Source organism: Ranitomeya imitator, chromosome 5 (assembly GCF_032444005.1).
Source record: "Ranitomeya imitator isolate aRanImi1 chromosome 5, aRanImi1.pri, whole genome shotgun sequence".
Lineage (NCBI taxonomy): Eukaryota > Metazoa > Chordata > Amphibia > Anura > Dendrobatidae > Ranitomeya > Ranitomeya imitator.
In genome coordinates this window covers 597,196,720-597,214,978 of record NC_091286.1, presented here as the reverse complement: position 1 = coordinate 597,214,978, position 18,259 = coordinate 597,196,720, and the positions used below count along the sequence as shown (strand labels likewise).

Genomic DNA, 18,259 nt, shown 5'->3' with positions numbered 1-18,259 from the left:
TTGCAGGGAGAAGCCACAGGGGGGTCCCTGTCAAGCGTGGGAACCTGGCAGGTGCCTAGCGAACAGAACAGAACGTAACAGAACCGTGCCTGCACACCTTGCGGCGGTATCCTAAGAAAGAGACACGAAGGGAAGGATATTGTGGAAACGTGTAAACGAGATCAGCACAAAGGAGAGCCAGTAAGAGTCGTGCCGAGAGAGAAAGGCAACATCTTACTGAGGCGTGTAGTCGGTGGCCGGATCACCGTAGGAGTAACTGACTTCAGGCCTTACTTCAAATTCCGCTGGACAGTTAATCATAGGTTGGCTGTCTACCTTCTACACCTACGAAGACATAGGGGGCAACATTGGGAGAGGGGCGTCTCTAGGGTCCCGGAAGACCTCCAAGCCTTCCCGTCAAACGGGTGGCGTCCTAGCCATAACATATCTGGGGGACGTTAGAAACTAGTAACATCTGGAACCAAAGAACGAGAGAGAGAGCAAGCTGTAGAGAACGAACGAGAGCAGCAGTTGTGAGGACTATTCCGAATGCTCAGCAGGGTAGGACTACAACACACAGGCGCTATTGGTAGGCAACGATTTCCATCTGCGAAGGAAACTCTGGATGTGCCCATCGGACCGGCCGGTCTCTGATAGCCCGGTTGAACGTGCTCTGGATTGAGGATATTGAGGCCTTCAGTAAAGAGGTAAAGAGACTGCAACCTTGTGTCCTCGTTATTGCCTGCACCTGACACCATCACCATCTACATATCTGGGAAGCCCTGGGGACACACTTCACCTGTGGGAAGTTATACCATCCAGCTGCCATTCCATCACCCCAGCGGACCCCACAGCAGCGTCGGTCACCCTGACCGGACACCACAGGTGGCGTCACGAACCCCTGACAGACTGTACTACCACCTTCATTGGACGCCCCTTAGCAGGGTCATGACCGGGTCCAGCCACCGTGACAACCGTAGAACCGAAGGAGAAGGGACCGGTACTGAGTGTCTTGTGGCCCTGTGTCTGGGGGCGCTCCATAAGGTATGAAAATTACCCCCTTAGTGACCGAGCCAAATTTTTGAAATCTGACCAGTGTCACTTTATGTGGTAATAACTCTGCAACGCTTCAACAAATCCCAGTGATTTTGAGATTGTTTTTTCGTGACACATTATACTTTATGATAATGGTAAATTTTGTTCAACATTTTTTGTGTTTATTTATAAAAAATATCAAAAATTTGAGAAAAATGTAAAAAAATTAGCAATTTTCTACATTTGAATGATTATCCCTTTATTACAGATAGTCATACAACAGCAAACCATTAATAAATAACATTTCCCACATGTCTGCTTTACATCAGCACCATTTGTAAAATGTTATTTTATTTTGTTAGCATTTTAGGAGGTTTAAAAATGTAGCAGCAATTTTTCATTTTTTCAAAGAAATTTACAAAATTATTTTTTTAGGGACTTATCCATGTTTGAAGTGACTTTAGGGGTCCCATATATTGGGAAACCCACAAACGTGATACCATTTTAAAAACAGCACCCCTAAACATATTGAAAACTGCAGTCAGGTAATTTATTAACCCTTCAGGTGCTTTACAGGAATTAATGCAAAGTGGTATGACAGAAATGAAAATGTGTATTTTTACCACCTAAATGTTGCTAACTTCTAAACAGATTACTACAGCCGTCAGACTCTAAGGCCACTATTTGGTCATGAATAGCCATGGCAAACACCAGGACAACAAAATCATGATCTGAGGGCACCAATTGTGACAAAGAAGAAGCCCCCACACTCTGTTAACCATTTATAATGATGTAGTCACTATTGACAGCAGCATCTAAGGGGTTAAACAGATTTAGATGGTGCAAATACTGATCGTGGCTGGTACAGCAAGTTGTCAGCTATAATGTACAACCGACAGCTGCTGGATTGTCATCTGTATGGGGAGGCTATTCTCTTATATCTCAGGTCAGTTAAAAGACGTATTGGCGGTCATTAAGGGGTTACATTTCCTGTTGAATTTTTTTTCACCATCGAAAGCAATGCAAACACGCAGCAAAAACACTGCGTGTGAACAAAGCTCGGTGGGGAAGAGCTTTTTTTTCTCTTATTTAATATGCAGGTCACTATCCTGGAAAGAATGTTAACATTTTTTCCAGTCAAATCCATTTTAACTGCGGTTTTGTTTATTTTCATGTCAGTCTGTAAAAGTGGCATAATACTCTGACAACATTGTTCCCAGCAGCAACCTTCGATTCAGAGATGCTTTCAGGAGTCTTCCCCATGCCATTTCAGTGCTATTTGCATCATTTTTAGTAATTTTTAGACCCCCTCCAGACCTCTGGGAGTGGGCACCGGAAAAATAGTTGAGTTTGCCATTCACTTCAATTATACTCGTTACTCGAGTACCTGAGCATTACAATTTGCTTGACTCGAGTACCCGAGCATTTTAGTGCTCGCTGATCATTAGTAGCTACTATTACATCCTTTGTTGGGAAGAGGTTAAGGAGTTGTCCAAGATTCACAAAATTAGTAGCCTGTGCTTAAGATAGGCCATCAGTATCAGTGGGGTGCCAAGAGTCAATGGTCAACTATTCAAATGGGCCCTGGTGCCTGTGACTGCGCTGCTTTATGTACCTGCACACCTTTTACTAAGTGGAAACTATGTATTAGGTATTGCAGAGCTTTCTTATTGAAGGGATTGGATGTTCCTGTGGTGTTCTTGATGAAGAAGTCTTGAATTCTGAAACGTGTAGAATAATAAAGCCACATGTACTAATAATTCTGGAATTCTACTGATTCAGCAGCGCCGAAATTTACCACAATTATCCCAATCTGTATCTTTATTGAAGTGAATGGGATAGCTCTGCTGTATAGGTCAGCCACGGGCCGTAGTCGTAGCTGAGCTTGTCATGTTTTGTATGCCCTGACCTCCCTCCACGTAGAAATCACGTTTCACTTTCAGCTTATTTGTTTGTCCATACACTGCTTCGCCAGGGTTCTTCCTTGATTCTCCAGAGTCACCATTGGCCATATGTGTAATAACGGTGACACAGTCCAGTAGTAACTCATAACGCAGAACTTTACTTTCATGACTTCGCAGTACATCCAGGTTCAACACAGCAGTCTCAGCAGATTTCACATTACATGTCATTACAGATTTCCCCTTGCTTTTCTCCCTGTCACACAGCCCGAGATCAGGTCATGCCGCACTGTACGTTTTCTCGGCATCCTCCCTGTCCAGGCTCACTTCCACTGGGTGGTCCTTCAGCCGTTTCACACCGGATCTGAGAGCATCTACTCAGGCTAGAACCTGCCACATGGTGAGTGACCCGCCTGTCTATCCTGCCATGTACACCTTTACAGCTTCCATACTTGAAGCTCAATCTTCTGTAACTCCTGTAGCTGCCTTTGTGCTGCTCCCCACACAACTGACTGGGCACTTCCTTGAGATTAACTTTATGGGGTCTTATAGTTGCCCAGGCCTAAAGCCCACCCGAGCTCTATGGGCTCTCTTGCCCTTCTGCCACTAATCAGGAAGCTACCTTCCTCTTAGGCCGGCGTCACACTCAGCATATAAAAATACGGTCCGTAATTTACGGCCGTAATACGCTGAAAAGTCCCCAAAATAGTGGTCCGTATCTCCTCCGTAGGAAGGGTGTGTCAGCGTATTTTGCGCATGGCATCCTCCGTATGCAATCCGTATGGCATCCGTACTGCGAGATCTTCTCGCAGGCTTGCAAAACCGACATACGGATATACAAGGGATCCATGTGCTCAAAAAATAATAAAAACATATATACTGTATATATATATATATATATATATATATATATTTTTTAATATTTCATCCAGCGCGAGATAGCTTAAAAGCCGGTAATTCAATTGCCAGCTTTTGCTATCTCCTTCCTAAACCCGACATGATTTGAGACATGGTTTACATACAGTAAACCATGTCATATCCCCCTTTTTTTGCATATTCCACACTACTGTTAGTAGTGTGTATGTGCAAAATTTGGCCGTTCTAGCTATTAAATTAAAGGGTTAAATGGCGGAAAAAATTGGCGTGGGCTCCCGCGCAATTTTCTCCGCCAGAGTAGTAAAGCCAGTGACTGAGGGCAGATATTAATAGCCTGGAGAGGGTCCATGGTTATTGGCCCCCCCCGGCTAAAAACCATCTGCCCCCAGCCACCCCAGAAAAGGCACATCTGGAAGATGCGCCTATTCTGGCACTTGGCCACTCTCTTCCCATTCCCGTGTAGCGGTGGGATATGGGGTAATGAAGGGTTAATGTCACCTTGCTATTGTAAGGTGACATTAAGCCAGATTAATAATGGAGAGGCTTCAATTCTGACACCTATCCATTATTAATCCAATTGTATGAAAGAGTTAAAAAAAAAAAACCACACACATTATTAAAAAGTATTTTAATGAAATGAACACACCGTTTGTTGTAATATTTTATTGTACGCTCAATCCACTGACTGAAGACCCTTGCTCTGTGACAAAGAAAAAATAATAAACCAACAATATACATACCTTCCGTAGATCTGTAACGTCCCACGTTGTAAATCCATCTGAAGGGGTTAATTTTTTTTTACAGCCAGGAGCTCTGCGAATGCAGCGCTGCTCGTGGCTGTAAAACCCCAGCGAATGAAGGTAATGTAGGTCAATGACCTGTAGTTACCTTCATTCGCGGTGAGGCGCCCTCTGCTGGTTGTCCTCATTTGAACTCGAGCCTGGGAACTTTTCTGATTTTTTCCCACGCTCGAAGGACATCCAGCAGAGGGCGCCTCACCGCGAATGAAGGTAACTACAGGTCATTGACCTACATTACCTTCATTCGCTGGGGTTTACAGCCACGAGCAGCGCTGCATTAGCAGAGCTCCTGGCTGTAAAAAAAATTAACCCCTTCAGATGGATTTACAACGTGAGACGTTACAGATCTACGGAAGGTATGTATATTGTTGGTTTATTATTTTTTCTTTGTCACAGAGCGAGGGTCTTCAGCCAGTGGATTGAGCGTACAATAAAATATTACAACAAACGGTGTGTTTATTTAATTAAAATACTTTTTAATAATGTGTGTGTTTTTTTTTTAACTCTTTCATACAATTGGATTAATAATGGATAGGTGTCAGAATTGACGTCTCTCCATTATTAATCTGGCTTAATGTCACCTTACAATAGCAAGGTGGCATGAACCCTTCATTACCCCATATCCCACCGCTACACGGGAATGGGAAGAGAGTGGCCAAGTGCCAGAATAGGCGCATCTTCCAGATGTGCCTTTTCTGGGGTGGCTGGGGGCAGATGTTTTTAGCCAGGGGGGGGGCAATAACCATGGACCTTCTACAGGCTATTAATATCTGCCCTCAGTCACTGGCTTTACTACTCTGGCGGAGAAAATTGCGCGGGAGCCCACGCCAATTTTTTCCGCCATTTAACCCTTAAATTTAATAGCTAGAACGGCCAAATTTTTCACATACACACTACTAACATTAGTAGTGTGGAATATGCAAAAAAAGGGGGATATGACATGATTATCTCTATAAACCATGTCTCATATCATGTCGGGTTTTTGAAGGAGAGAGCAAAAGCCGGCAATTGAATTACCGGCTTTTAAGCTATCTAGCGCTGGAAGAAATATTAATATATATATGTGTCTCAATGACATATATATATCTATTCTATGTGTACACATTTATTCCACCTATTCTACTGTAAGCTGTCAGTGTGATTTTACTGTACACCGCACTGAATTGCCGGCTTTTCTCGCTAACACCGCTGCGTATTTCTCGCAAGTCACACTGCTGGTCCGTGTGTAATCCGTATTTTTCAGGCCCCCATATACTTGCATTGGCGTTTTTTTTGCGCAATACGGTGACAAACGCAGCATGCTGCGATTTTCTACGGCCGTAGAAAGCCGCATAATACGGATCAGTAAAATACGGCAGATAGGAGCTGGGGCATAGAGAATAATTGGGCCGTGTGGAATGCGTGTTTTACAGACGTATTTAATGCGCTCATACGTCCATAAAACTCGCTAGTGTGACGCCGGCCTTACAATGGTGACAACGGAGTGACACCACCATTTGATTAATGAATCATTGGAGATACAGCTGCTAAGAATGAATAAATGTCCCTTTAAGTGACTACTCGTTAATTAAAAATGTGCTCAAAGACCCTTTTATGACAGTTCTGATTGATCTCTGATATTTATAGATGTAGAGATATAGAGATAGATGTTACATTAAAATGACCATCAGTTTAAATCAGTGCTTTATCCGTCATTTTCCACCATTAATATTGATAGCATAAATCTTGGCACACATGAACCAATATTTCAGCTTTAATAGTCGGTATCAGCAGGAATGGGGCCTGTGATGCAGCGGTAGGACCATACGCAGTGAAACGGCAGTGACCCAAGCACGTTCAAGCAAAATGTTTCTTTATTGTGTTACTTCACACAGTCTATTAGCAATACATAGTAAACGGCTTCTTCATCCAGGCCAAAGGAAAATATACAGTACATGGCTTCTTCACACAGTCCATCAAAAATACACAGTAACCGGCTTTACCTTTGCAGTCCCTACACAGGCCAGACTTCCCTTTGTCCAGTTTCCCTGGGGCGACCGCCCGCCGATACCAAGTCTCTTCTCACGCCGTGCACATCATGCTATCCTCCGGATTGCAGCCTGGCAACACAAGACAGCCCGGGACACAGGGTGTCAGTTCTTTTTGCTCCTGTGTTGCTCCACACACGAAGAGCTCTGTCTGCTTCCAAACGAACACTGACACACCTCCCCCTCTACTACAGGGCTTTTGCTTCACTATTCTAATTACAGCCACACCTGTGTCTGCAGTATGCCCTCATGGCCTCAATACGCTTCCATGCACATTCTGGAGAGCACATACAGCACCCCCTAGCTGTAACAGGGATCACTGCCTCACATGCCATAATAAGTTACAGGATCACAAGATCACAAGAGGTGTTAATGGTCTTTTTTACTGCTGATATATTTAGGATTTTAGTTTTATAGAAGAAATTAAAATTCATCTTTTTCAGCTTTAGTGCTAGCATTGCCATACTATCAGAGCTTTTACATAACATTAATATTAGCTTAGTTAATGGTAACTGGATGTGGCTCATGCATATTGTTCCCATGCAGGAATCGTCATTCATGGAGATAAGGCTCAGGCTTTGTTCACAAAGATTTTTAGAGGTGATCAAAAACAGAAAAACACAATTTTTTCAAATTTAAACCAGTTCAGGAAAAGGCTCCATTTTTAAAGAGTTCTTGGAGAATTTTTTTTGTTTCCAGAAGCGGTTTTGGATAAGTTTTTTGAGTAGAAACTGCCTATGTGCACATGACGTGTTTTAAACTCAGGCAAACCCAACAAGTTTTTCAAGTAGAAGATACTTCAATAATCGCTGTAGGTTTTTTTCATGAAGCATTTTTTTGTATTATTTCTTGAGTGTTTTCCCTACAGTTTTGGCCACGGGGCGAATTTTGGAGTGTTTTTGCATGGTTTTTGTGAGGCCTTTTTTCACTGTCTTTTTTTGGTAGCTTTTTCTTTCACTCCATTGAATAATGAAGAAACCACTCGCATTTTTTTTCAAGCAAAAAGTATAGCAAAATGCTCCAAAAAGGTACGACTGACTTCCGGGTGTCTATTGCGTTTTCTCATTGATTTGTATTGTAAGATGCAGAGCATCTTCTGACGCCAGAAGAATGGCCCCGTCACTTATTGTAACTTCTTGGCATTTTTAGAAACTTGAAGTATTTAAAAAGGTGTATAAAAGCCTGAATATATTCACAGCAAGCTATTTTTACATGGATATGAATATTTATTTATTTTGAACCTTTTTCTGACAGATTTTGCAGGTGGTTTCTGCAGCAGAATAAAAAAGACCTTGTAAGAAGAGAGCAAGTCTCTGCTCGGAAAACTGCAAAAAGACTTTGTGCGCAAAGAGTTTTCCTGGAAATGTTCTTTGCAGCCTTTTGAGTTGACAATGCTTAGTTTGGAAAGGTTTACCTCACGATCAGCTTCTAAGGCTATGTGCACACAGAATTTTCTGAGGCGGATTTGGAGTAGAAACTGAGCGGAAAGTCTCCAAATCAAATTCCTCAAAAACGTGTTCCTCAAAGTAGAGCAGTGTGCATGGCGCATGTATGGCAGCCCATAGAGCTTCTGTACAATGATGGAACCCCTGGCGTTTCTTGTGTGGCTGTATGCGGGGCCGGACTGGCCATCTGGCAATTCTGGCAAATGCCAGAAGGGCCTGTCTGGTTGTGGGCTGCCTTGTCTGCTACATTGTTAACATAATCCATGTCTAAAGACACCCATACTGTTAAAAGTTGTAACGGAGCACAAGGTTGCTGACTCCGTTGCTTACCCTAGCAGTCCATGGGTGTCATTAGAAATATTGGTCTTGTAGTAAATCTTCCTTTCCTCCATCCAGGGTAATATTAGTAATATATCCCATCTGGTGCTTGGGGATGAGGACAGCATGGGCCTGTGTGATTTCAAATGCCATGACAGAATTTCTGTCCCAGTCCGTACCTGCCTGTATGTATCTGTATGACGTCATATTACAGAGGTCCTCCTACAATCAATGCTTCATAATGGACAGCATCTTATAGAACATGAAATTAGAAGTAGAGGTTCGGCATGGGCTCAGATAGTGCTATAGGCGCTATATTACACCTCTGCAAAATGGGAAATCAGCACAGTGTGGTCATTTGGCTGTATTCAGGAGACAGAGGGGATGTAAAATTCAACAAATGATTTTATCCACAATAAAGAAAATTTTAGGCTAGGTTGGCACTGAGTTTTTTGGAGGCAAAAATTTCAATATGCTTTTCATGAGTAATGTATTTCAGGAAATGCTTCTGCGTTTGTTTTAGGAAGCATTTTTATTTTCTGAAGTGTTTCACAACTTTGCATAAATGATTTTGTTCCCTGATTTGGATCAAAATCAGATGTCTCTGATTTTTCTGCGGACCGTGTCATGGACATTTGAACAGCTCCACAGACTATAGGGTATGTGCAGACGATCAGGGTCCTCTCTCCTCCTGTACCAGTTATGACTTGTATTTGTTTAAGATTATTGTACTTGTTTTTATTATGTATACCCCTCCTCACATGTAAAGCGCCATGGAATAAATGGCGCTATAACAATAAATAATAATAATAATGTTACAACTTAGTGGATGGGATTTCTAGAAAACCCATGTCCACTATGCGTCCAGACACGATCGTGGATCACCTGCGGAGACGGACATGCGGCACGTCTCTCCAGACCACAGCTTGTCAAAAATGTCTCCCGTACAATGTATTGGACACAGTGAATCTGCACGGTTCAGTGATCACAGAGGAGTCACCTGCGTTCAATAGATGACAGCAGTATGGACACAGGGGACATGTACTGCCACCTCCAGATCATCTGCACATATCCTTAATGGGTACGAGTTCTATCCATCAAAAACAGACATCTGAATGAGGAATGATATAATTGGGATTTGGGAAAAGTGCCCTTGTACTGATTTATAAACGACCTGTCACCACTGCTGGTATTTCTGTTTCAATCTATTGTTAATTATGTTCCCTATGAAATAATAATTTGGCTGCATCTTTTCATATAACCCCATATTTTTTTTACTGACTTATGAAGCGCCTATACAGACACTATCATCTCTGTCCCCATTGGGGCTCTCAATCTAAATTCTGTGTCAGTATGTCTGTAGAGTGTGGGAGGAAAATGGAGAACCATGAGGAAACCCACAGAGAGAGAACATACAAACTCCTTAGATACTATATTTTGTCCTTGGTGGGATTTGAACCCAGGACCCCAGCTCTGTAAAGCCACAGTGTTAACCACTAAGCCAACGTGCTGCGCTAATCAAGCCATCTCTCTGTTATCCCACTATTGGGGTTGTGTTTATACACCCTGCCATTGCCCGATCATCGCTGAATCACCAATTCAGCCAGTTGTATATATTCGTAAGTATACAGGAGGAGTAGCAGAGGAACGTCACAACACAGAGCGATGGGGAAACATCCCGCAGAGTCGATATTTCCTCGAGTCTGAAAGTATTTGCTAAAACATACATGTTTCAGGTGATGACAGTCCGGTTTAACATTGTCATGAATGCTTGTAGAATGTTGTTGCAGATTTTTCTGTTTGCCGCTTACAATGAGCCCCTATGTCGAATTTCTACACTACATGGATTATGCGCCTATAGACTTTACCAATAGTTTTTCCCTTGTTTCCTATATACACTGTGACATTTTGATCTCCTATACAATCTTTTAAAGGGAATCTGTCACCCCCAAAATCGAAGGTGAGCTAAGCCTACCGGCATCAGACTGCTATAGATAACCCCCCGATGTATCCTGAAAGATGACAAAAAGAGGTTAGCGGTCCCGCTGCGGTCTGGTCCGATGGGTGTCGCGGTCCAGTCCGAGGCCTCCCATCTTCTTGTCTTCACGCTGCGGCTCCGGCGCAAGCGTACTTTGTCTGCCCTGTTAAGGGCAGAGCAAAGTACTGCAGTGCGCAGGCGCCGGGAAAGGTCAGAGAGGCCCGGCACCTGCACACTGCAGTACTTTGCTCTGCCCTCAACAGGGCAGACAAAGTACGCTTGCGCTGGAGCCGCAGCGTGAAGACAAGAAGAGGAGGTCATCCTATGAAGATGGGAGGCCCTGGACCAGAATGCCCACTGTACCCAGACCGCCCCTGGGTGAGTATGATCTAACCTCTTTTTCTCATCTTTCAGGATACATCGAGGGCTTATCTACAGCATTACAGAATGCTGTAGATAAGCCCCTGATGCTGGTGGGCTTAGCTCGATTTTGGGGGTGACAGGTTCCCTTTAAGTTTATAAGCGCCTATAATTTCACTTACCATATTGTTTGCATTCATTTTAAATCAATTATTATTTGTTATTCTTTACAGAATATTATTCAAGGACATGGATAAATCACCATCGAAACCTTACTCCACCAAGAAAAGAGTAAAAATACATCCGAACACTGTGACGGTGAAATACACATCCCACTATCCACAACCCGGAGATGAGGGATATGAAGAAACCAGTGAAGACAATGGAGGTTTTGTAGAGGAGAACCCCAAAAAAAGATTACTAGGGGATGCCAAAAATAAGGGGAGAACCTTTTTTGGGACAATGGATGCCCGACCAAAGCAGTCAGAAGATCCTGATAATGACCTGGCTCAGCAGTTACAAAGCTTTGCGGACAGCTCTATATTTCAGAGCAGGAAAATGTGGGCTGTACTCTTCGGGTCAGCGATGGCCCATGGGTGTGTGGCACTCATCACAAGATTGGTTTCTGACCGCTCCAAAGTGCCCTCTCTGGAGTTAATATTCATCCGTTCCGTTATGCAAGTTTTATCCGTTATCATGGTTTGTTATTATAAGGAGGCTCCGTTTGGCCCCCCAGGGTATAGACTGCGACTATTCTTCTATGGAGTGTGCAATGTTATTTCCATTACTTGTGCCTACACTTCCTTCTCTATTGTTCCACCAAGCAATGGAACCATTATGTGGAGGGCGACCACCACAGTCTTCAGTGCCATCCTGGCCTTCCTCCTTTTGGATGAACATATGCCAAATGTGGACTTGATCACTGTTGTCAGCAGCGTATTTGGCGCATGTTTGGTTATGATTCCAAATATAGTTAATGAAGAAAACTCCTTTCTGGGTGTGTGGAAGGAAGCCTTTGGTTACACCATGACAGTCATGGCTGGCCTTACCACAGCACTGTCAATGATAGTCTACAGGTCTATCAAAGAGAAGGTCAGCATGTGGACAGCCCTTTTTACCTTTGGGTGGACTGGAAGTGTTTGGGGAGCCTGCACAATGTTTATTCTTCAAGAACCAATCATACCCCTGGATGGAGAAACATGGGGCTACCTTCTGGCGATTTGCTTGTGCTCTACCGTCGCCTTCCTTGGTGTCTATTATGCATTGTATAAGTTCCATCCAGCTTTGGTTAGCACGGTGCAACACTTGGAGATCGTGGTGGCCATGATCCTGCAACTTCTTGTGTTGCACATGTTCCCAAGTGTCTATGATGTCATAGGTGGAGCAGTCATCATGGTCAGCGTCTTTGCCCTGGCTGGCTACAAACTCTATCTAGGAAGATTAGGGCGTCAAGACTATCAAGAAATTTTGGACTCGCCCATTAAATGAGGCCTGATGTCTCGTTGTTATTGACTGTAATCTGTCTGTAACAGTGTTGCATACTATACATTCCACTGTTGGGGGTGACCAAACCTGAGATTTTCCCCAAAGCTTGGAGGAAAACAATAGATAAACATAGTTAAAGAACATATTTTAATATAATATATAATTATTTTATTTTAGTTGTGTTATTATAGTATCATGACTTCGTTATAACTACTTGAATCTTGTTGCGATTGGTTACATAGAGGCGAGAAAGATTTGACAGACCAGGTTACTAATTGATCAGATTATTGCCACGTTCAGTATTTGTAAGCCAAAACTAGAAGTCGGTGATAAATACAGAAGTGGTGACGTGTTTCCATTATACTTTTCCTCTGATCGTTCCACTCCTGATTTTGGCTTATAAATGAGGAGGTAAAATACTGACCAAAACTGAACGTGTGAATGTGGCCTAATTCATTTAGTCAAATCAGACCTCTTGCTTTGTACTGAGGAGCGGCAAACAGCTAGAAACACGTTTCTGCAAATGGAGTGTCTTGTTTGGCTTTTACCCAAAGTCATGTGACAAGGCTTGTTAAGGGGTCGATACTGGCTTTTAGAATTGCTTCTTCTAATAGGTGGCACTAGAGTTCCTGCCCCTTTCCTCTCCGAATAGATAAATTGCATATTTAATTTTGAGGAGGAGCATTGCAAGACCTATAAGTCTCCTTACGCCGACATGGCCCTCTCCAAGAGGAGAGATGTTACCGCTTAGATCCTCTTAACTTCTGATGTGTAATGTTATAGAATGTGTCTGCTAAAGGATCAGCACAATTTCTGTCACTGGATCACCTTTACCTCCGGGGTCTAGAGATAGGAGAACTATTGTATTCTTGTTTTTCAAAACTGTTGTGTTATATCTCATCTATTAGGGCATATGAACATCATAGAGGAGATTTCCCTGTTGTGGACTCCCATCTGTGAGGCAAAGATGAAAGCCACTAATGAGAAACTTTGGCTCTGGAGCAGATGATGACTGATGTGAATGGCTGCCATGTAATTAGCAGCCAATAAAAGCTAATTGTCTGGCTGGCTGGAGAGTTCCTTGCCAATATCAGTTGATTGTGGGGGTACCAGGAGCTGTACAAGCCTATAGCGACTACGGCTGCCATATTAGATGTTCATGATATATAGTAGGTTTGTTTGTGCCAAATGTACACGTCTCTACAAAGTCTCAGCATTTGCTCTGTTTATATGGTATAACGCATTCCTCTAACTTCAGCCTGCTGTGCCATGTGCAACCAGCAGAAAAATGATGTGCCATTCCATGTAACGAGGCATAAAAACCTATGTTTGTGACAGGTGACATGTTCTGCTTTGAATTTGGTCCCAACTTTCTTTGAGCCGCAATATGGCCACAGTTTCAAGGGAATCTGGCAGCAGATTTTTACTATGTAATTTGAGGAAAGTATAAAAACACAGAATTCAACGATGTGTCATTTACTAGGCTGTGTGTTGTTGGCTGCTTACAGTGAAAGTTTTATCACTAGAACATTCTCATTGCTGTCACTAGCTGCCTTGTGCAAAGTCATCCAACTCCGCCCCCTCCTGTGATAAGCAGCATACTGTCAATAGACAATGTATACAGAGAGCCTGGTGTGGGCGGGGTTAGCTTTCTCAGCACTGCTGAATGCTGCATCTAAAAACTCTGATTGTGTCAGAACCGCTACACCCAGTAAACTAAGTGACACATCATTGGAATCAGGGTCTCTTTCTCTACATTATGCTGCTATCAGATGAGGTAGCAAAATCCTGCTGACAGATTCCCTTTAAAGGGACACTGTCACCTGAATTTGGAGGGAACAATCTTCAGCCATGGAGGCGGGGTTTGGGGGTTTTTGATTCACCCTTTCCTTACCTGCTGGCTGCAATATTGGATTGAAGTTCATTCTCTGTCCTCCGTAGTACATGCCTGCACCCTCCAAATTCAGGTGACAGTGTCCCTTTAAGAGCTCATTAAAGGGGTTGTTTGGGGTGTGTTACCTGCTGGAAATGAGTTAGATGTATTTCCAATTCAAAATCCACATCAAAGACTATTTGAAGCGGCTGTTGTGGATTTTGAATTGAATCGGCTTCACAATACAACATCATGTGAACATACACTTAAAGGGAACCTGTCACCTGAATTTGGCGGGACCAGTTTTCGGTCATATGAGCGGAGATTTCAGGTGTTTGATTCACCCTTTCCTTACTTGCTGGCTGCAATATTGGATTGAAGTTCATTCTCTGTCCTCCGTAGTACACGCCTGCGCAAGGCAAGATTGCCTTGCGCAGGCGTGTACTACGGAGGACAGAGAATGAACTTCAATCCAATATTGCAGCCAGCATGCAGCCAGCGGGTAAGGAAAGGGTGAATCAAACACCTGAAAACTCCGCCCATATGACCGAAAACCCAGTCCCGCCAAATTCAGGTGACAGGTTCCCTTTAAGAAACAAAAAAAAGTTCTTACCTCACTGATTTCCTTGTCGCTCGCTTTCCATGATGTTCTTTCCCCTGCTCGGCTCTGATCTCTACAGTCAATAACTGGTCATAGTCTGTAAGTGCTGCAACTACTGATTGGCTGCAGTGGTCACATGCTTCAGTCACAGCATATCACTGCTGCAAGCAGAAGAGAGCAGCGGAGGACCAGACTGCATCAGGACAGGAGAGGCGAGGGATCAGTGGGATCATTTCCAGCTTTTGAGAAACGAATAACTCACCCTAGACAAGTCCTTTAAAGGGTTATATCCATCTTGGATAATTCAGATTGTATGGACAACATATGCCACAAATGACTGACAGATGCGTGTGTGGGAATAAAGAGGTGTCTTCCTCCATTCGCTTCAATGGGCATTCCAAAAATTGGGAAGAAAATCTGCATGGAAATGTTCAGAACTCAGAAGGAAGTGAATGGAGAGCGCCCACACGTGTGCCCACCACTCCACTGCCAGGGTCTCAAGATGTGCAGGTAACAGAGGTGGCACCAGTATCTATCCGACATCTGTGGAATATTCTGTGAGCATTCTTAACATAAAGATGTTAAAACCCTCGGACAATTCTTCTATACTTATGTAAGACTATACAGGTCCTTCTCAAAAAATTAGCATATAGTGTTAAATTTCATTATTTACCATAATGTAATGATTACAATTAAACTTTCATATATTATAGATTCATTATCCACCAACTGAAATTTGTCAGGTCTTTTATTGTTTTAATACTGATGATTTTGGCATACAACTCCTGATAACCCAAAAAACCTGTCTCAATAAATTAGCATATCAAGAAAAGGTTCTCTAAGGGTACGTTCACATTTGCGGTTTGCGCCGCAGCGTCGCCGCCGCAACAAAACGCATGCGTCGTGCGGCCCTATCTTTAACATTGGCGCCGCATGGGGCCGCATGTGCATGCGTTGTGTTGCGTTTTACGCCGCATGCGGCGTTAGGGCGCACCTGTCTGGGCGCGGCAAACGCAACATGTTGGATTTTTTGTGCGGCGCCGACCTTTTAAAAAACGCATGCGTCGTGCGGCCCTATCTTTAACATTGGCGCCGCATGGGGCCGCATGTGCATGCGTTTTGCTGCGTTTTTGTTTGCGTTGTGCGTTGCGGCGACGACGCTGCGGCGCACAACGCAAATGTGAACTTAGACTAAACGACCTATTACCCTAATCTTCTGAATCAACTAATTAACTCTAAACACATGCAAAAGATACCTGAGGCTTTTATAAACTCCCTGCCTGGTTCATTACTCAAAACCCCCATCATGGGTAAGACTAGCGACCTGACAGATGTCAAGAAGAAGATAGTATTCTGCTACAGATGGATCTGGATAAGTTGGAAACTTGGGCTGAAAGGTGGCAGATGAGGTTTAACAATGATAAATGTAAGGTTATACACATGGGAAGAGGGAATCAATATCACCATTACACACTGAACGGGAAACCACTGGGTAAATCTGACAGGGAGAAGGACTTGGGGATCCTAGTTAATGATAAACTTACCTGGAGCAGCCAGTGCCAGGCAGCAGCTGCCAAGGCAAACAGGATCATGGGGTGCATTAAAAGAGGTCTGGATACACATGATGAGAGCATTATACTGCCTCTGTACAAATCCCTAGTTAGACCGCACATGGAGTACTGTGTCCAGTTTTGGGCACCGGTGCTCAGGAAGGATATAATGGAACTAGAGAGAGTACAAAGGAGGGCAACAAAATTAATAAAGGGGATGGGAGAACTACAATACCCAGATAGATTAGCGAAATTAGGATTATTTAGTCTAGAAAAAAGACGACTGAGGGGCGATCTAATAACCATGTATAAGTATATAAGGGGACAATACAAATATCTCGCTGAGGATCTGTTTATACCAAGGAAGGTGACGGGCACAAGGGGGCATTCTTTGCGTCTGGAGGAGAGAAGGTTTTTCCACCAACATAGAAGAGGATTCTTTACTGTTAGGGCAGTGAGAATCTGGAATTGCTTGCCTGAGGAGGTGGTGATGGCGAACTCAGTCGAGGGGTTCAAGAGAGGCCTGGATGTCTTCCTGGAGCAGAACAATATTGTATCATACAATTATTAGGTTCTGTAGAAGGACGTAGATCTGGGTATTTATTATGATGGAATATAGGCTGAACTGGATGGACAAATGTCTTTTTTCGGCCTTACTAACTATGTTACTATGTTAAGAAGGCCATCATTGACACCCTCAAGCAAGAGGGTAAGACCCAGAAAGAAATTTCTCAACAAATAGGCTGTTCCCAGAGTGCTGTATCAAGGCACCTCAATGGTAAGTCTGTTGGAAGGAAACAATGTGGCAGAAAACGCTGTACAACGAGAAGAGGAGACCGGACCCTGAGGAAGATTGTGGAGAAGGACCGATTCCAGACCTTGGGGAACCTGAGGAAGCAGTGGACTGAGTCTGGTGTGGAAACATCCAGAGCCACCGTGCACAGGCGTGTGCAGGAAATGGGCTACAGGTGCCGCATTCCCCAGGTAAAGCCACTTTTGAACCATAAACAGCGGCAGAGGCGCCTGACCTGGGCTACAGAGAAGCAGCACTGGACTGTTGCTAAGTGGTCCCAAGTACTTTTTTCTGATGAAAGCAAATTTTGCATGTCATTCGGAAATCAAGGTGCCAGAGTCTGGAGGAAGACTGGGGAGAAGGAAATGCCAAAATGCCTGAAGTCCAGTGTCAAGTACCCACAGTCAGTGATGGTGTGGGGTGCCATGTCAGCTGCTGGTGTTGGTCCACTGTGTTTCATCAAGGGCAGGGTCAATGCAGCTAGCTATCAGGAGATTTTGGAGCACTTCATGCTTCCATCGGCTGAAATGCTTTATGGAGATGAAGATTTCATTTTTCAGCACGACCTGGCACCTGCTCACGGTGCCAAAACCACTGGTAAATGGTTTACTGACCATGGTATTACTGTGCTCAATTGGCCTGCCAACTCTCCTGACCTGAACCCCATAGAGAATCTGTGGGATATTGTGAAGAGAAAGTTGAGAGACGCAAGACCCAACACTCTGGATGAGCTTAAGGCCGCTATTGAAGCATCCTGGGCCTCCATAACATCTCAGCAGTGTCACAGGCTGATTGCCTCCATGCCACGCCGCATTGAAGCAGTCATTTCTGCCAAAGGATTCCCGACCAAGTATTGAGTGCATAACTGAACATTATTATTTGATGGTTTTTTTGTTTGTTATTAAAAAACACTTTTATTTGATTGGATGGGTGAAATATGCTAATTTATTGAGACAGGTTTTTTGGGTTATCAGGAGTTGTATGCCAAAATCATCAGTATTAAAACAATAAAAGACCTGACAAATTTCAGTTGGTGGATAATGAATCTATAATATATGAAAGTTTAATTGTAATCATTACATTATGGTAAATAATGAAATTTAACACTATATGCTAATTTTTTGAGAAGGACCTGTAGGCCTATAGTGCGGCTACATCTTGACAAGAGATTTCTCAAAAGTAAAAAGTAAATGGCCAAAGGTAACGGGCTAACAAATCATATTTCATATCAGAACTTA

At 43.4% G+C, this 18,259-nt stretch overlaps 1 protein-coding gene and 1 long non-coding RNA gene across 2 annotated transcripts in view; one reads left to right on the top strand and one right to left on the bottom strand.

The window, feature by feature from the left end:
• The window catches only part of SLC35G2 (solute carrier family 35 member G2), a 54,686-nt gene extending 40,314 nt beyond the window's left edge, over positions 1-14,372 (top strand). Inside the window, exon 2 of the mRNA XM_069727951.1 lies at positions 10,953-14,372. Within this exon, the coding sequence (XP_069584052.1) occupies positions 10,969-12,207 (1,239 nt within the window). The 5' untranslated portion in view covers positions 10,953-10,968 and the 3' untranslated portion in view covers positions 12,208-14,372. The remainder of the gene's footprint in view (positions 1-10,952) is intronic.
• Positions 1-18,259, bottom strand: part of LOC138638562 (uncharacterized) — a 193,295-nt gene that overhangs the window by 119,356 nt on the left and 55,680 nt on the right. The gene's annotated exons all lie outside the window — the stretch shown is intronic.